The sequence below is a fragment of the Meriones unguiculatus genome, chromosome 1 (genome assembly GCF_030254825.1).
Source record: "Meriones unguiculatus strain TT.TT164.6M chromosome 1, Bangor_MerUng_6.1, whole genome shotgun sequence".
NCBI classification, from domain to species: Eukaryota; Metazoa; Chordata; class Mammalia; order Rodentia; family Muridae; genus Meriones; species Meriones unguiculatus.
Window position 1 is genome coordinate 100,279,881 of NC_083349.1, and position 27,903 is coordinate 100,307,783.

General features: G+C 40.6%; 2 protein-coding genes across 10 annotated transcripts in view; one reads left to right on the top strand and one right to left on the bottom strand.

Moving 5' to 3' along the window:
• Gpatch11 (G-patch domain containing 11) overlaps positions 1-14,134 on the bottom strand; it is a 22,404-nt gene extending 8,270 nt beyond the window's left edge. For 2 of the 9 annotated variants that reach the window (XM_060364262.1, XM_021661537.2), the window contains exons 1-10: positions 13,871-14,134; positions 12,892-13,014; positions 11,833-11,904; positions 10,504-10,730; positions 9,368-9,409; positions 8,401-8,521; positions 8,184-8,274; positions 7,093-7,206; positions 5,437-5,518; positions 4,318-4,407 (exon numbers count right to left, since the gene is read on the bottom strand). In XM_060364262.1, coding sequence (XP_060220245.1) covers positions 4,352-4,407; positions 5,437-5,518; positions 7,093-7,206; positions 8,184-8,274; positions 8,401-8,521; positions 9,368-9,409; positions 10,504-10,730; positions 11,833-11,879 — 780 coding nt within the window. In that variant the 5' untranslated portion in view covers positions 11,880-11,904; positions 12,892-13,014; positions 13,871-14,134 and the 3' untranslated portion in view covers positions 4,318-4,351. Of the gene's footprint in view, positions 1-181; positions 2,538-4,317; positions 4,408-5,436; positions 5,519-7,092; positions 7,207-8,183; positions 8,275-8,400; positions 8,522-9,367; positions 9,410-10,503; positions 10,731-11,832; positions 11,905-12,891; positions 13,015-13,326; positions 13,432-13,696; positions 13,719-13,757 lie in introns of those variants that run through there. The other 7 variants (XM_060364269.1, XM_060364272.1, XM_021661536.2 and 4 more) reach the window with 7 other exon arrangements.
• Positions 14,135-14,169: 35 nt separating this feature from the next.
• Positions 14,170-27,903, top strand: part of Heatr5b (HEAT repeat containing 5B) — an 80,914-nt gene continuing 67,180 nt past the window's right edge. The window contains exons 1-8 of the mRNA XM_060364227.1: positions 14,170-14,264; positions 15,245-15,392; positions 18,430-18,641; positions 19,378-19,486; positions 20,851-21,000; positions 23,510-23,681; positions 25,203-25,360; positions 26,848-27,097. Of these exons, the coding sequence (XP_060220210.1) occupies positions 15,267-15,392; positions 18,430-18,641; positions 19,378-19,486; positions 20,851-21,000; positions 23,510-23,681; positions 25,203-25,360; positions 26,848-27,097 (1,177 nt within the window). The 5' untranslated portion in view covers positions 14,170-14,264; positions 15,245-15,266. The remainder of the gene's footprint in view (positions 14,265-15,244; positions 15,393-18,429; positions 18,642-19,377; positions 19,487-20,850; positions 21,001-23,509; positions 23,682-25,202; positions 25,361-26,847; positions 27,098-27,903) is intronic.

Here is a 27,903-nt window from a genome sequence, read left to right on the forward strand (position 1 = left end):
TAGGTATTTGCCATATTTATTTACATTTTTTTCAAATTTTCTATAGAGAAAGAAATCTCTTTAAAAATAGACTAATACTAGCTTTAATGGGGTTTAACAGGAATACCGAAGATGGTTGTCAGTGAGGGTATAACATTTCCCCATTCTCTCCCTGATATTTTTACATTGTGAAATAAGCATCTTATTTCTTAGCATCTTTTATTTACTTCTGCGGATATATCTTCTGTTTCTACAAACCAGGAAATAACAAGTATTTTCTTAATCAGAGTAACAGTGGGGCAGAGCAGGACCTCAATTGCTAATTTCAGGAGCAGTTTTGAAACAAACAAACAAACAACTAGTTGAATCACTAGAAACAGACCTAAGAAATTTTTATCACAGACCAAATATATAATTTCTATTAAAAACACACCTGCAGGCTCAATAGGCAAAGACTTACAACATGCATCCCCACTTGAATGTTCACCATAACTTGAGGTTCTCTGGCACATTAACATTTTATTAAGACAAAATATTTTCATTCAAGATTAACTATTACATATATTTTTTGTCTTCAAACATATACAAGAATAATGAGATTGTATGTGCCATTGTGCAGCTTTAACAGAGAATATTTTACCTTTGCTGTGACATCTACCCCTTCCTTTTTGTTTCTTTGGCTGGAAAATTTTAAAGTTACTCTTACGCATTATAGTGTTTCAGTTGCAAATACTTAAAAGTTGACTTATATGAACAAGTACTTTGAAATATTAACAAAATCACACATCACTGCTACTCAGACAAACAGAAATATAATTATCATATAATTAGTCTGGATTCAATTTTATATTCTCAAAACTGTCTTTTGTAGATAGTTGTTTATAAACAGGAGGATCCAAGGTTTCATTTGGTTGACTTTTACTCTGTAGCACACTCCCTGTGTTTTCTGTTCTCTCAACATTTGTTTGAGGAACTGGTCATCCGTCTGCAGAATGTCCTCCACTCAGGAAGTGCTTCCTGGTGTCCCCATGGTCAGACGGCTGTAGCTACACCAGTTCTGGCTTCATTCTAACTGAGCACTGTAGTAGTTCTGCGAGGCAAACAAAGTGCTTCTGGAGCCTTACCCGTGCTAACTTAGATGTGTATTTTAATTTCCTATAGTTGTAATATTTTACCACAGGCTTGGTCATTTACATTATATACACTTACTGAAGTTTTGGAGGCCAGAAACTTAAATTGAGAATTGGCAGCCACGTTCCCAGAAAATGCCATCATGAGTCCTATGCTTGATTAGGACTGATACCAGAGTAAGGCCAGGCTACACAGTCCTGCAGTTTTCCCTGAACATACTCTGGTGCTCATATTCTTTCCCATTGCTTGTATCAGAAATTCCCCTCAATTTAAACAAACAAGAAGTTTTAGGGACAGTGAGATGACTTAGGTAAAGAAAGGTACCTGCAACCAAGCCTGACAACCTGAGTTCAATCCCTGGCACCTATATGGTAGGAAAGAATTGACTCATACAAGTAGTCCTTTGACTTTAACCCATGTCCTATGGTACACATGCCTACACCCATACCCACAATCATATAACCTAATTAAATAAATGTAGTAAAAGTGTTGTGTGTTATAATTCATACTGAATACAATTCATTTACCCAGCATCCACAATTTAAGTTTATTCTCTTTGGAGTTGCATCAATACTATACTCATTTTTAAAACATTTTTGTCACCTCAAAGGAAACACACATTCATTAACAGATTCCTTTTTTTAAATTTTTATTATTAGTTATATTTTATTAACTCTGTATCCCAGCTGTATCCCGCTCCCTCCCTCCCTCCCAAACCCTCCTTCCTTCATCTCCTCCCTGCCCCTTTCCAAGTCCACTGATTGGGGAGGACCTTCTCCCCTTTCATCTGACCCTGTTTTATCATGTATCTTCAGAACTGGCTGCAAAGTCCTCCTCTGTGGCCTAGCAGGACTGTTCCTCCCGTGGGGAGTGGGGCGGTCAAAGAGCCTGCCATTGAGTTCCTGTTAGAAATAGTCCCTGTTCCTCTTACTATGGGAAACCAATTGGTTACTGAGCTACCACGGGCTATATCCAAGCAGAGGTTCTAGGTTAAATCCATACATGGTCCTTGGTGGAGTGTCAGTCTCAGAAAAGACCCTTGTGCCCAGATATATTTGGTCCTTGTGGAGCTCCTATCCTTTCCACGTCATACTAACTCCCTCTTCTTTCATACGGTTCCCTGCATTCTGCCAAAGATTTGGTTGAGTCTTTGTATCAGCTTTGATAACTGCGATGTAGAGTCTTTCAGAGGCCCTCTGCGGTAGGCTCCTGTCCTGTTACATGTTTTCTTCTACGTCCAATGCACCTCCCATTTGTCTTTCTAAGTGAGGATTGATCACTTTACCCGGGTCCTCTTTCATGTTTATCTTCTTTGGGTGTATAGGTTTCATTATGTTTAAAAAAAAAAAAAAGAAAGAAAGAAAGAGAAGGAAAGAAAGAAGGCAGAAAGTTTATTGGGGGGGTAGGTAAAAAGTAAGAGGGCAGAACTGGGGGGGCAGAAGGAGAGTAGACAGTGGGGAGAGGGGAAAGCATTGTGAGTACGAGTATATTACATATTAAAAGTGGGTTTATTTCATCCTAGAACTCTGCTGTTACTTAGCCACACTGGTTTCTCCCTAGCATGAGCTGTCTTTGCCTCAGTGATAGACGACAACACATAAAGACTTCCTCAAAATGTCAAGAGAACTATACCTCCTTTGTAGCATATGTACTCCTCATGCCTGCACCTGCGCACCAGTGTAAATCACGGTCTCTTATTTCACTTAAATATAAGTATTTTCTGTGTTACTTTTAAAAATCTCACTACATATAAAATAATTAGTTTGCTCAATAAAATCTTTGTGTTATTTTCTAATGTAACAAGACATTTTCAATCAATGCACATGACCATGTATAATTTTTTATGCCCAAGTTCTAATAAATTATCATGAACTTTCGTTTTTTTTTTTTAAAAAAAAAAGATTCATCATGTTCTCACAACTCGAGAAAACTACCAATCTTCCTCCTGACTATAGATATGACCATTCTACACATAAACAGAACCATATATGGGGTACTTTTCATGTAGAATTGTTTCCAAATTTCACCCATGTTATAGCATTGTCTCAGTATTGTATTCCTTTTTTGGCATTAATTTATGTATTTGTTCAATAGATACCTGGGTTGATTATACTTTTTGACAATTACAAATAAGACTGCCCAAAGCAGATAACCAGACTTGTGTGGGTACATTTTCTATGCTTAGAACTGCTGACTTACAGAGCAGTGGCCTCCTCACAGCTTTGTATATTCGTGTGTCCATCCTTTAGAACCCAAATTTAGTGCAACTGCAGTGCACCATGGTCCCGGAGCAAAGTCGGCCCTTCCCCAGTCCTCCCACTGTGCAGGGCTGTGCTGGCCACTTTATGTCCACTCAATCGCCCTCTTCTGCATTGGTTTCCCTTGTGATGCTGTGGCGTTTTTGGAAAGCAAAGGCATGCTGCTGCGTACTCCAGGAATTTTTTTTTTAAGTGTATATTTAGGAACTGCCCGGATCAGTTGAAATAAACCTACTAGAGAACCCTGAGCATATAAACTTTGAAAAAGGCCCATGACTTTGATGTCTGACTCTGGGCATGATCTGGGGGTATGGAATCCTCTGAGCCATCATTCCTTTCTTTGCAACAGAAGTGTTTTAGCTGACATGTGTGGCTCAGCCCGTGGTGTGCTCCCTACCCCCGAGAGCTAACGTCTAGAAAGTGTTAGCTGGTATTCCTAATACCTGTTGCTATTCACCCTGAAAAACATGGTGGATGAAACTATTTCTTCAAGTCCTAGAATACAATGTAGGCCCTTGCCCCACGGGCAGGCCTGCATTTTTCTCCAGATAAGACCTATCAGGAAGTCTGAGTCCAGGAAGCTGGCCTTGCTCTGCTGTATTTCAGCTTCATGCTGATAAGCATAGTTCTGCTGCTGGTAACTGAACTCAGGGTCTCGCACAGGTTTGGCAAGTACATCTCAGGCCATAGGCAGATACTGATTTCTTCCCGATTCCCAGGCCTCATCTCTCAATCTATCCAAAGTAACAAGGGGACTAAGTGTGTTAGCTATTGTTATCCTTGGCAAACTCTACAAGCATCACAGTACCATGACTCATAATCGCCCATGTCTATGATACTTACGTTTTGAAGGAACAGTAACTAATTCCCAAGTCAGTGAGCAATTGTATCCAGAGTAGAACACACTTTTAGAAGAATGAAGTGCTATGTAAAGGCCTTTTTTCCTCACCTGCATACATGGTTTTATTTTATTGGGAATAATCTCAGTCATGATCTGCAGAGGTTGGTCCTGGGCAATTGGAAGATAAGTCTTCTTTATCTGTAATTTATGTGAGGGAAATAAAGGTGAATATGAGTTTATAGTAGACTCTTAGAAAATAGCATGTAGTAGTTTTGACCAGTAATGTTCTTAATGATTCTACAAAATAAATGAGGAAAAGATTAAAATAATAATAAAAAATGAGGACGTAGGGGCTGAGGATACGGCTCAGTGGTTAGGAGCTGTGGCTGCTCTACCAGAGAACCTGGATTCCGTTCCCCACACCACATGTGGCCGCCACAAGCACTGAATGTATGTGTTGCATGGACATACACATAGGCACGGCACCGATACACATACAAGTTTAAGAGATGAAACTAATTATAAAATAAGCTTCATTCTCAAATATAAAGTCCCTAATTACAAGTTAGCCAAGGTGAAACGGACAAACACATGAGGTAATTGGCTCTGTTAAGATATTTGACAAGGGTTAAACTCACTTCATCTTCACAATGAAAAAAAGAATGGACTGCACCATACTTGAATTTTATGAGTCAGGGACAATAGTCTACCTAAACAGAAATTAGTTCTAAAATTTCAGTGTAAGTATCTATCAAAGAATGAATCTTCAAAGAAAATCATTATCTATCTCTTTTTTTTTTTTTTTTATGAGAATGGTGGTTGAGACAGGGTCTCCTTATGTAGCCCCTGGCTGGGCTGGAACTTGCTATGTAGACCAGGCTGTCCTTGAACTTAGAGAGATCCATCTGCTTCTGTCTCTTGAGTGCTGGGATTAAAGATTTATGCCACCATGCCTATCCTTTAGCTTATTCTTTAGAATTAAAATTTCTTTAGTAATAAAATATGAAAATTCCCTCTTGCACATTCAGTTACTGAAAAGCTAAATATTGAATTCTAATAAAAACTCAGTTATTTCTATAGTTACTATTTCTTTACAACACTGGTCCCACGTTGCTATTTGAATGGAATAAGAAAAGCACTTCTACTGTTTGTAGGAAACGTGAGTTTTATAAAAAATAAACATGTATTCACAGGCAGTATTTTTTAAAGTATAAATCATTTTCTTACCTTCATAGGCTGTCCCACACCAAATGCAATACAGATGTTCTTCTCGTAAGTAGCCCGTGAGGATCTGCAGTTTTTCCAGCACCTGGATAGAGGACACAGGCTGTTAGTGGCTCACACTGACCAGAGTCTGGCCTCCTGGATGTCAGCTCAGTTACTTAGTCCCAGGCTTGAACTCTTCTGGTGCACTCTCAGTTACTCAAGTTTTTGTTTTTTTTTTAATAAAACAAACAAACAAACAAACAAAAACCAGGGTCTCACTATATATTTTTGGCCTGGAACTTGCTTTGTAGGCCAGGCTGGCCTTGAACTCCCAGAGATCCACCTGCCTCTCCCTTTTGAGCATTGGGACTAAAGCGTGTGCCATCATGCCTGGGGATAACTAGGATTCTTAGAGACCTCTTCTACATTCAAGGAATTCGTCGCTCAGGTGAGGGGAGGGAGGACTGCCTCCTTCAGCCAGGCATCACAGACCTTACGGTACACGTGTGCTTAGAGCTGTGAATATTGCCTAGGAAAATTCCACATACTAGTCACTACAGGAGTGTTAGCACCCTTTCTTGAATAATTACATTACGTGCATGTGTGTCTATGCGTCTGTGTGTGGGCATGTGCTCGCCAGTGTGTGTCAGAGGAGAACTTGGGAGAGTTGTTTTCTCTGCCATCATGGGAGTCCCAGGGGCTGAACTCGGGCTGTCACGCTTAGCAGCAGCTGCCTTCACTGACTGAGCCATCTTTGTCTACAATCTACCTCCTCCTGACTGTATTTTCTGTTTGTTTTGTTTTGTGAGTGGATGAGGTACACATTAGGATCACTTTTAGAAATTTAACCGGAAGCAAATGCAATCATTTATATTTGCAGCTAATCTGTAAGAGGGTAAATTAAATGTAAGTATCTATGAATTTTTCATTTTTGGGTTAGAAAAAAAATCCTGTAAATCAGCAGCTCTCAATGGGGGTGGAGGGCAGCATTTTCCTCCCCAGGGGCTATTAGGCATGCTTGGAAAAACTTTTTGGTTGTCATTGGGGGAACTGCAATTGGCATCTGCAGGGTGGTGAGCAGGTATGCTGCTAGGCAGGGGACGGAGGAGGCCTTGACTGCATGAAGTCCTGAGTGAACGTGTGCTGCTGCCATTGGCATGGCCAAGTTGAGGACTCCATCACCTCAGCTCCAGAACAGCGGCAAAGCCTCACCGGGGTAAAGCTAAAGCTCAAGAGAACAGCTAAGCTCTCTCGGGAGTCTGAAAATGAGTGCTTGTAAACCACCGATGAGTGTGAACAAACACTGCCAAGCGCAGCTTCCTCCTCTGGTATGTTCAGCCTGAGACTGCTTGCCCACAGAGATTTCCTATCGAGACTAGCTCGCCCCGCCCCACCTGACACTCTCCTAATAAACACACTGAATTTCAGGGTTGCTGGGGTAACCTCCATCAGGTGAGCACTCCCCACCTTATCCTAGCTTTTCTGTATGTGTGTCTGTGTGTCTGCCCTTTGCTCATTCCCTCCATGGCCCCAGTCAGGGTGTCAGAACCCAAGCCAAGGATGTGGTCCTGCTACACATCCTATCATACTGCCCACAGGAAAGAATGACCCTGCCTCAGGTGTTATACTGCCAAGGCTGAAATCCTGCTATGAGTGAACAATGGTGCTCAAACATACACTCAAATCTTCACTCGTGTATTCATCTTCATCCTGTTCTTCCTCCACCTCCTCTTCTTCAGTGTCTTCTTCAGGCCTTAGCCAGTACCATGCCTCCCTGGGAACCTGAATATTCTGAAAATGCAGAAATGTTTTTATAAAACACAACCAAGTATACTTGTGGTGTCTTAAGTGTGTTTGTGCTAACATGAATTTGTTCTTCCAAGTAATACTGACTGAGCACAGTTTCTCAGTAAAGCCTTGGACCATGAACAGTGAGGACTGAAAGGACAAGGAGAAATCTGTCCCCTAGCTCCTGCTGGACTGACAGCAGGAAAGACAGATGGTTTATAACAGCCTGTATAGGCTGAGAAGTCACCAAGTGCCAGGAAATACATGTAAGACAGTAGAAATGCAGGGAAGTGAGCCGTTACTCCCGCTACTCATATGTGATGGAAATTATACCAATATTTGAGACTTTAAGTGCGGTTATTTTATTTTGATAGTATTCACTGTGATTTGTAAAAGGCAAAGATTTCCTTTAAAACTATTCCTATCTGAAATGAAAGCATTCCGTCTTAATTTCCCAACAGACATACTAAGTGCTAAGTATGGACTAAAATCAGGTTATCTTGGATAATCAAACATTATGGGGAACAGAATATCTATACATTCCAGTCCTGAGTAAAAATAGTTTGAATAAGAGAACAGCTATTTAACCCTTACTAGACAACTCAGGAAACTTCCTGGAGAAACTCAGTTATCAGTGTGGGTTACCACAGTAGGTGGTGGTGCACATTAAACGAAAGCTTTAAGGGAAAGATGGTATGAACAGGGCAGGGAGGGTATGTTTTTTTTCTTAATAAAAATATGAGGAGGCTGGAGAGATGGCTCAGAGGTTAAGAACACTGTCTGCTCTTCTAGAGGTCCTGAGTTTGATTCCCAGCAAACACATGGCGGTTCACAGCCATCTGTAATAAGATCTGGTGCCCTCTTCTGCTCTGCAGATGTACATGCAGACAGAACATTGTATACATAATAAATAAATAAAATATTTAGAAAAAAAATGAGGCAAAACATCACTACGAAATTAGAAGCAAGTGGCCTCCAACCTTCTGGGCATCAAGCTGCTGGCAAGCTCGCTGGCTTCTTCTCAGGTCTCCTTCAAGCCTCATTTCATCTTGCTTGTTTTTCAGTCGCATCCTGATGGAAGGAAGGATTTTGTAGTAATGTCTATATTCTCTTAACTACTTTATAAACCCACATACCAACGAACACACCATAGTAAATGGAATTTGAAGCAAAACTAGTTCAAAGAAAAAGTTTTACCGAAACTGCTCAGCAGCCTTTTCTTCATTTTGGTTTTTCATGTGAATTTTTCTCTTGTAGTTTTCTAGCCTTTCCTCTGCTTTCCGCTTTAATAATGACTCGTGACCTATGCCGCTTTTTCCTGGTCACAGACAAAATTCTGATGAGGAAATTACTCAGTATTTTTTGTGTTTTAAATTTCAAAATGTGACAATTTAAGTTCTTAAGAAATTAAATACAGTTCTCACTTGACTGTAATTATATAAACTTACTTCACTAAAATGACAACAGGAAACACAAAAGTTTAGTTTTTGTTTTGTCTTGAGGCCCAAATGCATGATTTGATTTTGACGAAGATCATAGAGTCAAGCCAACACAGTAATGCTACACACAATTTTTACAGATCAGGAAAATATTATCAACTATCTCAGGTTCCTAAATGTATGCACTGTTTCTCTTGAGTTAATCCAAGCAATTAGGCTAAAAAGAAAATGTCACTGATAAATCTGCTTTAACATTTTTAGTACACTACAACAGACAAGAAAGGCACTTTGCTTTCCATAGTTGTAGCTATTTCCCCCCAGTTTTTGTGGCACTGGGATCAGAGACAGGGCCACATCCTGGACTGTCAGGTACTCTACCAATGACTTTTTCCCTAGCCCTTAGCTCTTTGGCACAGTCTCACTATGGTGCTCAGGCTAGCGTCTACATCTCCACTCTCCTACATCTGAGAGTACAGATGTCTAATTACAAATGATTACTTCTGGCTCTCCTGTTTTTTTACGATTTAAAATTTATATTCCATTACTTCTATTTCATCAAAACTTAAATTTTTCCTACAAAAACAACTTTTAAAAGATTTAGAAGTTTAACATTTTACTATTTTATAGGCTTCCTATGATAGCAACTATAAGGGCAGCATTACAAAACATATCAAGAAGATTGATCTCAGTTACTGCCATTAGTGTACTAAAAAATGATCATATACCTGTTTTGACATTGAGAGGAATTGGTTCAACAATACCAGCTCCTAAAAAAAAGAGAGAGAGAGAGAGAGAAAACATAACTCAGAAATACTGTATTTACAACAAAGTTCAGATCTGTCAGCACTGCATATGACACTACAATGCTCTCTGTAGTCCCACTCCCAGGTTCTTTTTATTTTTTTTATTTTATTTTTTATTTACTATTATTATTTTTCACTCCTAGTTTCAATGATATTTCAAACTGAATTCTGGAAACTAATACTCTCTTTGTCAGCTAATACCTCGCCTGACTTCAAATGCCTGCTTCCCAGTAAGCTCTCTCAGCCCCTTATGCCTTTTTATCTATCTGTCTGTCTATCTATCTACCTATCTATCATTTATCTATCCTATCATCTATCATTTATCTATCAACCATACGTCGGTCTATCATCAATCAATCATCTATCTATCTATCTATCTATCTATCTATCTATCTATCTATCTTTGAGACTGGGTCTCAGTATGTAGTTCTCTGACTGTCCTAGAACTCACTATGTAGACCAAGCTAGCCTTGGACTCAGAGATCCACCTGCCTTTGCTTCTCCAATGCACTTATGCCATATTAAGAAGTGATTTTGTGGGCATAAAAGTCTTAGAGGGCAGAAACCTCAAGTGAAAACACTCAGCCTTCCTATATGAAAAACCAAAGTGACTAAAGTAGAAAAAAAGCAAACTGAAGCCACCATTTACAACTGTGCATCTTAATAAGCACTTTCATTTCCTAAAGGGAAATAGAGCTTCTGCAACAGGAAGGTCGTTCAGATGGCTGCTGTGGGCACAGAACAAGATGGGAAGAGTCCTGTCATGGTCCCCAAAGTTGCTTCTTTGCTGTTTGGTCATTACGTTTCTCTATCCATCACCTGTTATTATTCCTCACTGCCTCCACTGTCAGCCACTTGCCAATGCCTTCTAGGCTGTAGTGGGATGCTAAGCTCATGCTGGCATGTGTGACATTTAAAATGAATGTGAGAAGACTTCTCTGTAAAGACTATTTGCCCCAAAGATACTAAGAAACTCAAGTTGTTTTGCTTTTTCGTAGCTAAAAAGTACATTGCAACTGGGTGGTGAAGAGCCCCAATTCAGTTCTGCTGTGACTCACCACTCTTGCCCAGAGCCTGGCCGCTCTTATAGCCCATCTTCTGGAGCAAAGCGAATCCTTTGTTTTCACAGCCTAGTGCACTCTTCAACCCGATGTCGCGTCTTTCCCGTTCTTCTTCTTTCACGCTCTTCTGCCTATTTTTCAGATTAGCTTCCTGTTGCTTTTCTTCTTTTCGACGGGCTGCTCGGATCTGCCTCAGCATTGGCACGCCTGGTCTGATGTCTTCTCTGAAAAATAAAGGAACCGCATAGAGGAGTGCAGAAAGTTTCCTCCCTGTTTGCCAGGTACTCCCTCGACATTAGTTACTAGTGGGGATTTGAGACAGGATCATCTTTGCTACCAATGCTGCAGCAGAGCAATGAAGGCCAGTTACAGACCGTGGGAAACTAAAGGAAGTATAAAGTTGAGTACATTAAAAATAATACTTTACAGTAATTTTTCTAAGAGGTAAATAACAATAAACAACAAAGCTGAATAAAGGCTGGAGGAGACAGTAAGATGCCATAAGGGAAGGAACAGGTAAACAAAGAGAGAAGAGGGCATCCAAAGAGGGTCAAGAGCAGCAGTAAAACGGTTACAGCAAAGAGACAAGAAAGCTATAAGTATCTTTGTGTGGACACACAGGACATTTTCCATAAAACAGTAAGACTGAGTTTTTGTTTGTTTCCAAACAGGGTTTCTCTAGGAAGCCCTGAATTTCCTGAAACTCTCTCTGTAAAAGAAGCTGGCTTGAGCTCAAGGATTCTATCTGCCTTCCTCTGCTTCCCAAGTGCAGGGATTAAAGGTGTGCACCACAATGCCTGGCAGTAAGGTTGATTTTAATGTCCCATTTAAAAATCAATGTCCTGGAATAGCAAGATAGCTTACCAGGTAAACAGACTTGCTGTGTAAAGGTGTTGACCTGAGTATGATTCTCAGAATCCATGGTGGAAGGAGGGAACTGGCTCCTGAAAGTTGTTCTCTGATCTCCACATGGATGCAGTGCCCTATCCCCCATAATAAATAAAATTTTAAAATTAAAATATATGTTAAAAAATATCATGAGCTGGAGGGGGGGGTAGCTCAGTTGACAGAGTATGTGCATGAAACTCTTATGATCCCCAAGACTGCAAAAACCAGGCATGGTAGCACACACCTTCAATCTCAGCTCTTAGGAGGTACAGGAATGAGCTACACAGTGAGTTGAAGGACAGCCTGAGAGCTACATGAGACCCTGACTCAAAACAAAAATATATGACCACCACCACTACCCAACCAATGTCCTTTATTAAATTTTATAGTCTATATTTACTTTGTCTATCATCATATGAGGTATACAGATTTACTTACTGAATGTTAATGAAGGAATCCGACATGTAGTCCTCTTCTTCTGCCATGATCCACTTCAGATGGCAATACTACCTGCAAATCAAGTAGGACAAAGTAACGGAATTATCAACATCATTATAATTTTAGTTTATCAAAAGGGAACTCAACCATGAAGAGTGGCAATGCTTCATGATGCTCCCTTATGCACAAAGATAGAGAATTTCAGCATCCTGTGTCCTAGCAACAGAGGAGCAGCCAGCCCAACAAAAGCTAACTGGGAATGGTTGTGGGCCTTGGAAACCTCAAAGCCCCTGCATTGTCTTAACTCCTCCAACAAGAACACACCTTCTAATCCTTCCCAAACAAGTGCTCCAACTGGTAACCAAGTACTCAGAAATATGAGCCGATTGGGGTCATTCTAATTCAAATCACCATAGAGGTAAATATTCGTGTTCTGTGTCTCCGCTCCCCCCCCCTTCCGAGATCAGGTCACCCTGTATCTCAAGCTGGCTTGGAACTCACATTAGCTTTGAACTTGTGAGTCTCCAGTTATGAGACAAACTCTCATATAACCGTGTAGTGTTCTCCAAGATGGCCTGCTCCTAGGACATCTTGCATTTTGGCTTTTTTGATAACTGTATAACCTTCTCCCACATTGAGCAGTTCGTGTAGCCAACAGAATTTTGTATATTAGAGTAACTTTCATTTTTGGTGTTTTGGAGACAGGGTCTCTCTACGTAGCCTTGACTGTCCTGGGACTCACTCTGTAGACCACGCTGGTCTTAAACTCATAGACGTCCACCTGCCTCTGCCTCCGGAGTACTGGGATTAAAGGGGTGTGCTACCACTGCCCAGCTTAGAGTAACTTTTTTGGTCACACGACACATTGCACTCTATAAAGCTGGCGGTATGAATTAACTGAATGAAGTCGGTGATCATATAAGGGAACACTCAAGAAGTTCTATGGCAATGTCCCCGTGGGAGGATCTGAGCCACAAATGGCGAGCCAAATCAGTGAGCCACATGGAAAATTAGTCAAGCCTGGTAGCAGTCTTCCTACCTATAATAGTTAGTACTCACCTAGTTCATGAACAGCTCACTAGTTACGGACAGTTCCACTTTCCAGCTGGGAAAATTGAGGCTCAATCTGGCTAACTAAGTTGTTGACAACCACAAAGAATACAGGTCTCCGTGATCTTGCTCCTGAAACAGAATGAGATTGTAATTGTTGCTGGGCTGGGTATGGAATCCAGAGCCTAGGACATACAAGGAACATGCTCTACAACTGGGCAATCTCTAGCCCAATCTGCATTATTTTTAAGGAAAGCATTTAACTCCACAGACACAGTGGCCCTCTGGTGTAATTTCAGCACTCAGCAGTCCGAGGGTAACATGAAATACACAGTGAAGCCCTGTCTCAAAATACAGCCCCCCCCCCTCATACACACATAGTGCAAGGGACTGCAGGTTATTTTTAAAGCTCTGCCTTTTACAGTTATTCCATCTTATACTTACGCTTTTCATATCTCATCACACTGAAACTTCGTACCTGGGCATTACAGCTTCACCAATTAACAATGTTTGAGGAAGTTAATGACTACTGGAGAGGACGTTAAATTACTGTTAAGAAGTAGAATAAGAAATTAGGTCCTCAAGTGTGAATACTCTCTAGCTACGAGGACAATATATACTACCATTATCAACTTCCTTCAAACATAAGCATAAACTCCAAGGCGATTGATAGATAACCCAGGCAGAAACCCTGGTGGCCTAGACCATCACTTGAGAGGCAGCGAAGTGGTTGGATTCTGGGTCTACCTAGAAGAAGAGCCCAGCGTGTGCTGACGGCTGGAGATGGTATGTGTGAAGCTCTTCGCTTACATACCTAAATAATAGGTAACCATTCTCTCAGCAGGATGATTACAGGTGCTAGCTTATCTACGTACTGGGCAGGGGGCACGCCAAGTCTGAAGCAAGGGCTACTGAATACACGGAGATGGGCTAAGTCTGGCATCCCGGGCTCTTCTCTTCCCCGCTCCTCACGCCTGCAGCGACCTACCAGAACAACCACTCACGGATGGGGCGTTAGGGACGTTTTGACGGGCCAGTCACAGCCAACCTGCACCAACACCAGTCAATCACCCTCCTGGGTGTCTGCGCTCCCTAAAACTGCAGCTTTACCACCCAGCTCCGCCCAGCGCGTGCCGCGCAAGCGCTGTCCAACTACCGCGGGGCGCTCAGACCCCCGACCCCACTTATTTCTGACAGCAGATTCGCTTGGAGACCTGGGCGGGAGGGGTTAAAAGCGCGGGAGGAGTGCGCGTGCGCGTGACCAGCGTCTCACGCAGGCGTCGTCTTCCCGCTTCCTGCTGGCAGGAGCTTGGGAGGCGGGGCATCCGGGTCCCAGCTTTAGCCTGCGGAACTCAGCTGATCCGGCCCTGCCAGACCAGGAGGTGAGGCGGTCCCGCGCTCTGTCAAAGCCTGCGGGTTGACGCACACAGAGATCCCCTTGCCCTGGGGCCTTTTCAGAGGGAACTCGAGCTTTGAGGCCAGAGAGCCTCAACCTCGTGGGGTTGACAGTTCGAGGACCCCCTGTGACGTGAGGCTGACATCTCGGGTCGGCCCGGGACCCCTTTTTGCGTTTTCCGCTGGCCCCGAGCTGTCGGGATCCTCAGAGCAGCTGGATGCACCCAGACCCCGAGCACGGCCGGGTCGAGGGGCTGTCCCGGGCGTCCTGGCCGCAGGGTCCCCGTTTGGCCCGCCCCTCGCCGGTTGGAAGCCTAGGGTCCTTCTACTGGGCCTCCTGAGCGAACGAGTGGGCTGTTAAAGGTGCCTGTTAACCCCCGCAGGGGACAGAGAAAGCTCGCCGAGATGCGTGAGCTCTGTGATTTGGGGTTCTCATGGTAGAATGAGTTAATGACATATGTTCTGATAGGCAAACTACTCCCACCTCGGAATAATGTATTTCTTTTTTCAGTGTTTACATTTTCCTTTCACTCCATTCTTATGGCCAGTTGGATTTTGTCTATATGGTTGTCTTCACACTTCTTTGTGTGTCAACGAAGTTTTTTGAGAAGTGAAACCATACTTTCTTTCTCTGTCTTAGTGGCATTTATGAAACTTGACATTTAATATTTTAAAAGCCCTACATGTTGGGGCTGGAGAAATGGCTGGCTCAGTAATTAAAAATACTTGTTTTTGTAAAGGACCCGGGTTCAGTTTCCAGCGCCCACATGGTGACTCAAAGCCATCTGTAACTCCAGTTCTAGGGGATCCAACACCCCATTCTGACTCCAACACCCTATTCTGACCTCTGTGTGCACCAGGCATACATGTGGTGCACATACGTTCATATAGGCAAAACACTCCTACACATAAATAAAAAATTCCTTACATATATTTCTTTCATTTAAAACTAATCTGTTCATTTAAGGTGTGAATTAAGAACTTCAATAATGGAGTTAGCTCACAGCTTATTGCTAAACGAAGAAGCATTGGCTCAAATCACGGAAGCAAAGAGACCAGTGTTCATCTTTGAATGGTTAAGGTTTCTTGATAAAGTCCTAGTTGCTGCTAACAAGGTAGGTATTGCTCTCCTCCCCCCATGCCAGCCCATGAGATTAATATAAAGAAAATGTAAAACTGTGTTTTGAAAATGTTATGAGCCGTTCACCTCAGGAACTGGAGGGTGTTATACTACTGGGGATTTCTAGTTTATCCTTCTCTTAGTCCAGAACAAAACCCAAGCCCTATCTAAATCCTGCTTGTTGCAACTCAGTGTGTGACTGGAGAAAACCGTGACAGTGGCTGGTGCCGCTCTTCGTCATCAGTGGAAGCGCTGTCTGCAGTGCCTGTACTCCCAGGATCTGCATGTCCTCTTGGGACTTAAATAATAAGAGATTTTTATTTCTTCTTCTCCCTCCTGCACAGCCTCTTTGATTGAAGTTTGTGTTCTGCATATTTTAACATTATTACATTGAGGAAAGCCTCAAGTGAGAAGATTTGCAAGTGAATCATAAAATGTTTTCCGGAAAAGGTGGATTTTGTTAACTGAATGTCACATTTGGCTTGTCATGACCTTATTAGCTTAACATGGTCCTATAGACTGATTGTTCCCTAGAACATACTTTCCTACTCTGTTGTCTGAAGGGAATATGGTTAATTGTCTAGGATTGAGGACTTGAGTTAGGGAACCTAATGACTTCAACATTCAGTATATAAACTTTCATTTAATTCCTGTTTTTCTACAGTGGCCTCAAATCCACAGTTGTGCCTGATCCCTTCTTGTCCAAAGATGTTCTGTCTACTCTTTTAAAGAAAGCAAGCCTCTCCCCTTCTTCTATAATGGTGGAGAGGCTGGCAGAAGGTTTTGTTTGTTTGTTGGCTTTCATTTTACTTCGTGTGACAGGGTTTTATTAGTTATTCCTGGCTGGCCTGGGACTCATGTATCCTAGAGCAGCTGTAAACTTACAGCTGTCTTGTGGCATGGCTTGCCTGAGTGCTGAAATGCTGGGTGTGGTGGATGCACTCTAGTATAGCCTCTTTGATGGTCAACCCGTTATCCCTTTAATTTCTAGGTGCAGATTTATTCTCACCTGAAAAGTCTTCCAAGGCTTCAAAAAATACAAACTACTGGAGTACTTTGTGTCTTAATTTCTTCTTAGTTTTCTCTGTTGGGAATTCTTGGCTTGTAGTCGCTGATTGGGTGCTTTTCCCATTGTCCTGGCTTTTTTAGACTTGTGCTATGATGCTGTTGTTGCTGCCTGTCAGAAAGACAGAAAATGCATGGATTCCCTTGTAACCTTTAACTAGGAATTTATATCTGTCTCTTAAGTCTTCTGTAACTGGGCATTTGTTTCTTCCACTGAAAAGTCTTTTTTTTTCAAGTTATCATATAACTCAAGTTGCCCAAAACAGTGGTCAGGATCTGTTTTATTTGGCCCCTTCACATCTTTTCACAGCTGATCCCCCACTTTGAATATTTAACACTGATCTTGATTTATTGTGAGAGTTGTCAGTCTTAGTTTAGTGATACCTAGTCCTATGATTTCTACCACCATTTAATACACCCAACTTCCAAATGAAATCTCCTGGACTAGGATGTAGCTCAGTTGGTAGAGTACTTGGATCTAACCTGCAAAAAGCCCTGGACTTAATTCCCAGCACTTCATAAAGCAATTTTATATGGAGGCCCATTGCAATAATCCCAGCCTCTGAGGAGTGGAGGCAGGAGGATCAAAAGTTCACAGTCATGCTCAGCTACATAGTAAATTCAAGGCTAGCATGGGATACATGATTCATATTCATTCATTCTTTATTTATTTCATTCATTTTCTCTTTCCCATTTCCCCTTCTCTCCCTTCCCTCCCCCTCTCTCCAGGAGTCCTCTAGCCTCCCTTTCTCTTTCTTCTTCTTCTTCTCTTTCCACAGCTACACACACAGATATCTCAGAATTAACACATCTAAACCAAATTATTGATTTCCTTTTTGAACCTATCCTTTCCCAAACTCCTAAAGTCATTCTTTACTTCTTTCTCAAGTCTCATACCATGTTGATCAGCAAATATTAAGGGAATTAGCCATAAACATATCTAGAATCCATTTAGTTTCCATCATCTGCCTCTCCAGCGTCACTCATCTGGGTTATTGCAGTAGCTTTCTAACTGCTCACCATGCTTCTGCCTTGATTTCACAGCATCCACAGTATTTAACAGTAAAAATGAATTGGGTGAAATCTTTAGATTGCAATTTCCTCTGCTTAAAACACTCAGAATAAACTTAATGCTCTGGTACTAGCATCTGTTTTCTCCTGACTTTATCTTTGACTCTTTTCTCTTACTCCACGCCAGTTAGTTAACCTGACCTTGCTGTCCTCATGTGTGCTAAGCATATGTCATCTGCAAAGCCTTTGCCACAGCTTGTTCCCACTCCCGGAGTATTCTTCTTTTAGACAACTGTGTAGCTCACCACTTCACTTCAGAGAGAGACTGCTCCTAACTTATTTATATAGAATAGTAAGCATTCATACCATTCATTTATTTATAATCTGGCCCTCCCCACTAGAACGTAAATTTTATGAGGATAAGGACTTTGTCCATTTTGTTCATTGTTGCACCCAGGGCTTAGGATAATATGTGGCATGTAGTAAGTGTATTGTGTTCCTTAACTGAATGAATGAATCCTAGATACTGACTAGATATTGATTATGTGTAGATCTGAGAATTACATCCTGTTGCTTTGGTCTCTTCAAAATTTCTTTGGTTTCCTTTACTACATATAACTTAGAGGACAACTTCACCTGCTTTTACAGGGGAAAGAAAAATCTTAGATACCCGTCATCTAGTATGTGATTTAACTTCCTAAGTTGGTCTGGAAACTGTTTGGCTCATACCGCAGCTATTTTTTGTTGAAATATAATTTTTGAACATTGAAGGGAAATAAAATTTAAGCTGGGAAAGACAGGATATTTCTTACTGATGTTTTCATTTTCATAAGAGTTTTCATTTGTGAGAATACAGATTTTAAGTATTAGAGCACCATACATGTTAAGTATTTTTTGACTGAAAAGTAATAAGGATACAAGGAAAAAATTATCTTTTTTTTTTTTTTTATTAACAGACAGATGTAAAAGAAAAACAAAAAAAACTTGTTGAACAGTTAACGGGATTAATAAGCAGCTCACCTGGACCACCTACTCGAAAATTGTTAGCTAAAAACCTTGCAGCGCTTTATAGCATTGGGGATACGTACACAGTTTTCCAAACACTAGATAAATGTAACGACATTATCAGAAGTAAGGACGACACTGCAGCCTACTTACCAACAAAATTGTAAGTGCACTTTTACAGGAATCCTTGTATTCCCTTTTGCTTTTTCAAGGTGATTTAGGGACTTCAAATCATAAAGAGCCTAGAGGGGTGACCCTGAGGCATAGCATAGTACAGATAGGAAGTTCTAACTGGGTCTGAGGAAGTGGATGAACATCCTCGTGTCCATCACTGCTAAGTTTTGGGCACAGCTGGGAGAATTGGTATGGTATGAGCAATGGTGTCAGGAGTCTTTTGATCAATTCGGGTGGAAATCATATTCTTGCTCGAGATGGACACAGAAGAGATGGTGAGGGAAGTAGGGAGGGATGTGCAGTCTAGTCTGCTTTAACTATCCAGCCAGCTAAAGAAGTGAAATGATTTTGGGGTTCAGACCTGCTTGCTAATTTAGCCGCTTTCATCCTAGAGGAGCAAAATTGGGTAGCTGAGGCCGAGACCATTTGCTTACAAGTTTACTGATGACTAGATTAACTTGATCTTAAAATTCCATAGATAAATGCACATTAATTTTTGAAAATAAAAAACTATGCTAAATTATATTTAAATTTTTTTGTACATTTATTAGTTTGTGTGTATGTGTGAACTACATTGTGTACATGGAGTCAGCAGACAGCTTGTGGGAGTTGGTTCTCTCTACCATGTGGGTCCTGGGATGGAACTCAGGTCAGCAGGCTTGATGGCAAGAGCCAGCTTGCCAGCCCAGAAATTGTATTAGTAACTAGTGAGACCATTTTTACAGGGCAGCAGTGGCTTGTGTCGGGGCATTTTATGAGAAGATGGGAAGGATGTTGGGCAGTGCATTTCCAGAAACAGTCAACAATCTGTTGAAATCTCTGAAAAGTGCAGAGGTGAGTTTTACAGCAAGAATTCAAAGCCTTGCTCATAGCAAGTGTTAAAGGTGTTTTGTTCTGCTGCTCTGGTCCTCATGGACTTAGCAGGAACATGATTTCAGATTATCAAGTCTCCTTTTTTTAAAATGTCTGTTAACTTTATTTTTGGGACAGGGATACCATTGTTTTTAAGTGGCTAGGTTTACCTATTAGTTTTTACTTAACTCTGTTTTTCAGTTGAACTTTTTTGTGTAATACCTAGTATATAAGTTTCATCTACCTGTCATAATGCATTGTTATACACTGTGCAGCTTAGAACAACAGATGTTTCTAGAGGTTAAGTGTCAAAGGTGTCTTAGGATTTCATTGCTGTGAAGAGACACCATGACCACGGCAACTCTTATGAAGGAAAACATTTAATTGGGGTAAGTTTCAGAGGGTTAGTCCATTATCATCATGGTGGGAAGTGTGGCAGCATGCAGGCAGGCATGGTGCTGGAGGAGCTGAGAGTTCTCCATCTGGATCAGCAGGCAGCAAGGAGGAAACTGTGTCACACTGGCCTTGTCCTCCAACAAGGCCACACCTACTCCAACAATGCCACACCTCCTAATAGTGCCATTCCCCATGGGCCAAGCATTCACATGCTGGAGACTGTGTGGTTCAAACCAACTCAAACCACCACACAGGGCCGTGCTTCCTCCATAGGCTGTAGGGGAGAACTGCTTTCTTTCCTAGACTTGATAGTTGGCAAAAACGCTGGCCTTTCTCAACTGTGGACCTACTCCATCCAGTATGAAGTCATGAAGTCTTTATTTGCTTTCATCTACAATTATGTTGTTTGCAGTCAAACACACAAGTAAAAGGGTTTAAGATGTACATTTATTTCTGAAAAGGGCTGTATTCAAAATGACAGTGATATTAAATGAAACTGATTTTGGGATATATATATATATCTCCCGATGAAATATTTGCTGTTTTTGTTGTTTGTTTTGTTCTGTTTTTGTTTTTTGTCATGTCAGTTTCATTATACATTCCTTGTCAACTTCAGATTACTGGAATGTAGACTAAGCTCAAGACTCAGGTATAATAATTTGGGGATACGTGGGACTAAATTCAGGGTATAGCACCCGCTAAGTAAGTTCTCTGTCACCGAGCCATGTCCCCAGCCTGCAATTTCATTTTACTGTTCAGGAGAGCTAACTTCTCAGATGATATTAATACATTTCAGATACTTTGTAGAATTGTTAATCAGGTCTTCTTACTGCCTCAATTTGGAGATAGGCAATCAAGACCGAGAATTGTTACATCTCAATGTGTTCTTATTAAATATGGAATTTATTTGACAATATGGTTTTAAAGTTTTGCTTCGTGTTCACATGCAGTCTCAAGGGCGAAGTGAGATCTTAATGAGTCTACAGAAAGTTCTGACTGGATTGGGTGGTGCAGCAGCTTCCTCTCATCGAGACATTTACAAGAATGCCCGATCCCTCCTAACCGACAGGTCGATGGCAGTCAGGTGTGCAGTGGCCAAGGTTAGTACCCAGTCAGTTTATAATGCTGTCCTTCATCGTGCTTACTCTTAAACAGCTAATTTAGTCTTTTAAAGTTCTTAAATATGAGCATTTTGTTTTTATATGTTAGTTACATTTTCTGGAATTTTATATGAATGGAAGCATGTGGTATGTACTTTTGTGTGGATGTGCGGCTTCTTTCATGGAAGTACAGTTATTTTGAGACCTACGTATGCCTGCGTTTCTGTCGTTCACACTTTTCTATGACTTAGTACAGTTTGATTATGTAGCTGTTTCACCTTTACTGTTCCTTTACTTAGCTTTGACTATTATCAAAGAAGCTTTTGTGAACATCTGTGAACAGATTTTTTTTTGTGGACAATATATTTTTTATTTGGGTCAATATATTTTATTTGGAATGGCTAAGATTTATGTTTAACTTTTAAAGAGACTGCCTGTTTTCTAAGTACTTGTATAGTTTGAATTTTCTGCCTTTTTTTTGTTATATACTGTGAAAACAGTTGTGTGTCACTGACCCTGTTTCCTTGTGTTATTTCTGCTATTGCTATTTATTAAAGGCTTTACTTTGAGATAATTGTATGCAACTATAAGACTCTACCCAGCAGGGGTTTGAAGCAGATGCAGACTCACAGCCAAACTTTGGGCAGAGAGCAGGGAGTCTTATGGAAAAGGGGAGATAGAAAGAGCCGGAGAGGACAGGCGCTCCACAAGACCAAAAGAGCCAAAAAACCTGGGCCCAGGGGCCCTGCAGAGAATGATGCATTAACCAAGGACCATGCATGGAGAGGACCTAGGATCTAGACCCCGAGCTCAGATGTAGCCCATAGGCTGCTCAGTTTCCAAGTGGGTGGCCTAATAAGGGGAGCAGGGGCAGTCTCTGACATCAACTCTCTTCCCCCTGCAGGGTGGCCTTACTAGGTTATTGAGAAAGAGGATCCAGACAGTCGTAATAAGACCTGATAGGCTAGGGTCAGACAGTAGGGTGGAGGACTTCCCCTATCAGTGGACTAGGAGAGAGGGATGGGGGGAAAAGGGGATGGAGTGTAGGACCAGGAGGCTATAACCGTGGTACAAAAAGTAATAATAAAAAGAAAGAAAATATGGAGAGATCTTTATAACCTTTGCTAGAGTCCTTAGTAGCAAAACCTTGAAAAATAGAGGACAGTTGTGCTGTGGACATTGACATTGACATAAGCCACTGATGTTCACATTTTCCCAGTTTTGTTGTTGCTGTTTTTTGGCATCTATGGAAACAGTCATAAGATATTTCTTTTTTTAGTTTGCTAGTGAAGGTTACATTGATTAATTTTAGAGTTTTAACCAATTGTATTTCTAGGATTAAACTTTACTTGGTCATGATATATTACCCTTTTCATTTGTTTTGCCTTGATTTAATTTCAGACAGTGTCTCACTGTGTAATTCCAGCCTGGCCTTGAACTTGAAATCCTCATTGCCTAATCTTCCCTGGTACTAGGACTGTTACCCTCTCTGGATATTGTTGTATTAGAATGGTTAAATGTTTGTGTGGTATTTTTGTATGTTTAGCCCTGAGGGGATATTAGTGTGCAATTTTCTTTCTTTTTCTAAAAATATGCATTTGTTTTCATATGTATGAGGTTTTGCCTATGTGTATGTATGTATGTGCACCACATGCAAGCCTGTGGAGGAGCAGCAATTTTCTGGACCTGGAGTTACAGGTGGCTGTCACCCACCATGTGGGTACTGATAGCTAAACCTGGGTCTCTACAAAAACATAACATGCTTTTTACCGCTGAGCCATTTCTTCAGCAATATGGTGGTGTTTTCATAATGTCTTCATGGACTCCATGGAATGATTGAGAAAGTTCTCTTTGGTTCCATGGAATAGTTTATATAGAATCAGTGTAATTATTTTTTGCTTAAGTATTTGGTTGAATTCATTAGTACAGAGGATTTTTAAACTACAAAGTCAGTTTTGAACTATATAATGTAGTACTCAGGTTATCCACTCCTCGTTGAATGAGTTGTAAGTCTTTAGTGATTTGATTTCTCTCTTTCCTAATTTTCATAATTTATGTCTCTTTCTTTTCCTTGATTAATTTATATAGATATTTATCAGATTAATTGATGGCTTTGGCTTCATTTCTATTATTTTTCAGTCTTACTGGACCTGTAGCTCAGTGACAGTGCTTTTCTTGCATGTATGAGGCTGTGGCTTGCTTTCAATTCCCAATATTGCATAGGGGAAAAAAAACCTCAAAAGCCAAAAAACAAATCATCCAAGACTGTATTTTTGCTTTGTAGACCACTGATTTCCTTTTTATCTTTATTTCCATTTTTGCTTACTTTGTATTAGGTTTTCTTTTTCCTTAAAGAGTAACGTCCTTTTATTGACTGTCATGCAGTTTTAAAAACTTGATATGTTTTATCCAGTTCTATGGGTAGTTCAGGAGTTTGGTTGTATTACTTCACCTGTGGACATAGAAGTTCTAGAATATAATTAGCTTTCTGCTTTGTTTTTAATTCCAGTGTCTTCTGGAACTACAGAATGAAGCTGTGTTCATGTGGACGGCTGAACTAGAAAACATAGCTACCCTCTGCTTTAAGGCTTTGGAAAACTCAAATTATGGAGTACGAGTTGCAGTATCTAAACTTCTAGGAACAGTCATGGCTACAGCATTGATGCCGAAACAGGCAACAGGTATTGTTTGCTAGCCCTGCATTAGACTATTGCAGGTATTCAAAGCTTTAGAAAATGCTCTTTTTAACTTAGTCGTTACTAATAGAGGCCACTTTAAAGAGACTTAAATTGTTGGGTATCAATTTCATCATATAAAAGAACCTAAATGACACTCTACCTGATACATTTTTTTGTGTGTGTGATAATGGTGTGCACATTAACACTGAGCATATTTATGATACGGTTTGTGTAATGTTTAAAGTGTAGGAGGATAGAATCGTAAATGCTGATTTCTTTTGGTCTCTGAGAGGTAGATCTCCATTTATGCCACAGTGCTAATCTGAATTTTTTTCTGGAACATTACCAAGCAGTATCAGGGGCTGCGCTGATTACTTGGTGACTTTTCTGTTGCTTCACAGTTCCACAGACATGTCAGGGATGGTCGTGACAGATGCATGTCACAACAGGAACAGACGTGATGCTGCAGTGCGGGTGCCTCCAGCTGCACTGCTGTTTCCACCTTGCCCCACCTCCGCATGGGAGAAACAGAACTAGATGTGTTAGGGTTATGTGCTTGCCCTTTCGTTCTTAGCTGTTTGAGATTGGTTTGTTCTTTGTTATTGATATTTTTTTATCATATGATACTGGTGAGGTAATATTTTTAAAAGTTATATGAAAACTGTGCTGTAGAAGTTAACTCTCAAAAAAGCCCTATGAATTTCAGGTATGATTGTTAATGATCATTTTATAAGTGAGGAAATTGAGGATTATAGAGATTACATGGCTGGTGTTGTAAAAAGTGTCTATTGTGAGGTATGAAACCGGAACTGGGGCGCTCAGTTCCAGGCCCTATGTACGTAAGCAGGGGCTGTGCTTCTCCACAGGATTTTTATAAGGGTCATGTCTGCTACTGTATGTGAAAGGATTTGGTTGTATACAACTTGATACCTCAAGTTTAATACATTGGTAACTGGTATGTAGGCTTTAGGGAGGGGAGAGATAGCTCAGGGCTTGAGTACTTGCTGCTCTTCCCAAGGACCTGATTTCTTCCCCCTGCATTGGGCGGCTCACAACCCTTACTCCAGTTCCACGGGCTCTGACACCCTCTTCTGTCCTCTGTAGGTACTGCACACAGGAATATATACAGGAAGAAAAATACACTTACACATAAATAAAAATTTAAATCCCTAGGAAACAAAGAAAATAAAATGTTCCTTGTGACCTTTTTATGGAGTAAGAATTGGCAGCAGTGTCTGAAATGGGTGTCTGCTATTCTTACCGGGCTGCAAATATTTAATGAACCACCATCCTAATATTGTTTTCATACATTCATTGAGCTGCTTTATTTTCTAACTCTTCCACTTAGCATTTTTTTGCCTCAAAAATGAATTTAAGTTTTTGCTTATAAGACATTGTGATCTCTTTTCATATTATAATACTCTTAAAATCATTACTTGAAAATTTAAGCTAGAATATTGAAAAATAATAGTAATTCTGCTTTGGAAACTAATTTGCTCTTAAACTTGCTTTCCTTCCTTGAAGTCATGCGTCAGAATGTGAAGCGAGCAACGTTTGATGAGGTCTTAGAACTCATGGCCACGGGATTTTTGCGTGGAGGGTCAGGTTTCCTAAAGAGTGGCGGAGAAATGTTGAAAGTTGGAGGGTCTGTTAATCGAGAAGTGCGAGTTGGAGTGACACAGGTTTGTATGCGTGAACAAGTTTCTAGATCACTTCCTGGAAGACTCTCAGAACAGCATATCAGAAAGTTTTAATATTGCCTGGTTTCTTTAAAAATTTTTAACCAATGGATGGATTAAATTCAAATTCCAGATTTCATTGTGTGCTTGTAAGGAAAGGTAGGTTCTTTTTCTCTTCTGTCTCCTGTGAGGTGGGGCACTGGGGATTGACCTTAGTTAGGGCCTTATGCATGCTAGGCGAGTAAGCACCCTACCACTGAGCTACCTCCCCAGCCTGAAAGTAAATCTTGATGTGTAAACATGTCTATTTTCATTATATGCATGTAAGTTTCTGAAAACTCAAATTCTATTTCACAACAAGTAAGTTATAAACTAAGTTTTGCCTAACATGGTAGTACAAGCCAGACAGGAGGGTTCTTAGTTCAAGGCTAGACTAAGCTCCGTGGTGGAAGCTTTGCTTCAAAAAACACATACCCAAAATAAAATAAGAACTTTAAAGTACTTTAGGACTTAACATAACCCTTTAAAAATTAAAAAAATAAGATGGTTTTGTTTGGAACTACATTTAGTCATTAATAACTTAGACATTTAGATTGTAATATTCTCCATATAACTTGTGACTAAAAATAATTGATTATGCTTGGATTGGATTTGTCAGTGACCAATCTCTAATGGAATTATAAGATTAAATGTGACTTGGAATTATAATTTTAAAATAATAAATATGGTTCCTGATCTGATAACACCTAGTAAGATAGCATGGCTCATGAACTTAGTCAAAGTCACCACGAAGGTGCCTTGTCCCCAAAACAAAATGTAAAATGGAAGCCATGCTCTTACCTCAGGGGGCTCTTCGTGTTTGTTCATTTTTGTCCCGAGCCTGTACCTTGCTGATCCTGAATGAACTTAGCTTTCCTTTCTACCTTCAGCACATTCTCATGTCCTTCACAGCTCTGTCTAGCGTGAAACTCTTTGCGTTGTTTTGGCTCTAACTCTTAGACACAGCCTCTCACTCTGTGGCCCAGACTGGCCTGAACCTCATTGTGTTGCACAGCTGCCCTGGACTTGAGGCCATCCCCCCAAATGCTGAGATTACAGGCATGCAATACACTATGCCTGGCTTTTTTCTAGAATTGTTTTATTCAAGCCAGGCTTGGCGCATACGCCTTTAATCTTAGTAGAGGCAGGTGTATCTTTGTGAGTTCAAGCCTGGTCTACATAATGAGTTCCAGTCAGCTAGGGTTACATGAGACCCTGCCTCACAAATGAGCAAAAAAAAAAAAAAAAAAAAAGAATTGTTTCATTCAAAAATTCTACCAGCAATTCCTATGGTAGAAGTCCTAAAAGTATGTAAAATTTAACTTTGCTATGTTTTAATGTCAAGAATAACTCCTTTTGTATGCTGCCATCATTGCTTCTGCTGTCGTGTTCTGGGCTGTTCTTCCTTTACCCAGAGGTATCTAAGGCTGTATCTTACCATGTTTTTATAGGCATATGTTGTTTTTGTGACAACATTGGGTGGGCAGTGGCTAGAGCGGAGCTTTGCCACATTCTTGTCCCACGTACTTGATCTGGTTTCCCATCCTCGAGCTACACAAACACATGTGGACGCTGTGTACTCCAGGCGGTGCGTCTCCTTCATCCTGAGAGCCACTGTGGGCAGTTTGTTGGGTGAGAAAGCCCAGATAGCAGCTGCCAAGGAAATCTGCCAGGCCATCGGAAAACAGATGAAAGCAGTGGGTAAGTGAGGCTGATGTCGTAGTGTGTGTTGATGATTCCAGTCACTTAATTTAGTTCCCTGCTCCTTCCCTCCTTCCCTGCTTCTTTTCCCTTCTGTTTAGGGATAGGGTCTAACTATGTGTCCTAGGCTAGCTTCAAACTTGTAGTTTCCTCTCAGTCTTGTAAGTGCTAGGATTTTTATTTTTTATTTTTTATTTTTTTTTTAATTTTCAAAGATATGGTTACTATATGTAGCCCTGGCTGTCCTGGAACTTACTGTGTAGACCAGGCTAGCCTGCCTCTGACTCCCAAATGCTGGGATCAAAGGCATGTGCCACCACTGCCCATGAAACAAAGTTGTAAAAATGAGTGGCATATTGGTAAGGTTTGGGCTTCAAGTTCATTTCTAGTGCTTGTGTTACTTTTAAGTCTCCCAGATTGCACAGGTGTATTGTTTTTAATCTTTGTAGGAGAATCTGTTGACATTTTTGTGCTTGAAGCCTCTTGTTTTATATGTGTGTGTGTATAGATATATATAAAAAAAATATAAATATGCACACATATATGTATATGTGTATATATACATGCATATATATACATATACATGTATATATATATATATATATATATATATATATATATATATATATTGCTGTTTTTCTTTTGCTTCCCCAAATAGGCTTAATTTGAAGATTTAGAAAATAATAGTTTTGGATAACTATTAGTCCTTGTAGGACATACTGTGAAAGGTCAGTAATTTATAATTTTACCCATAAAATTATATTTATTTGGGGATTCAGTGTGACATTTTAGTGCTTCTCACACAA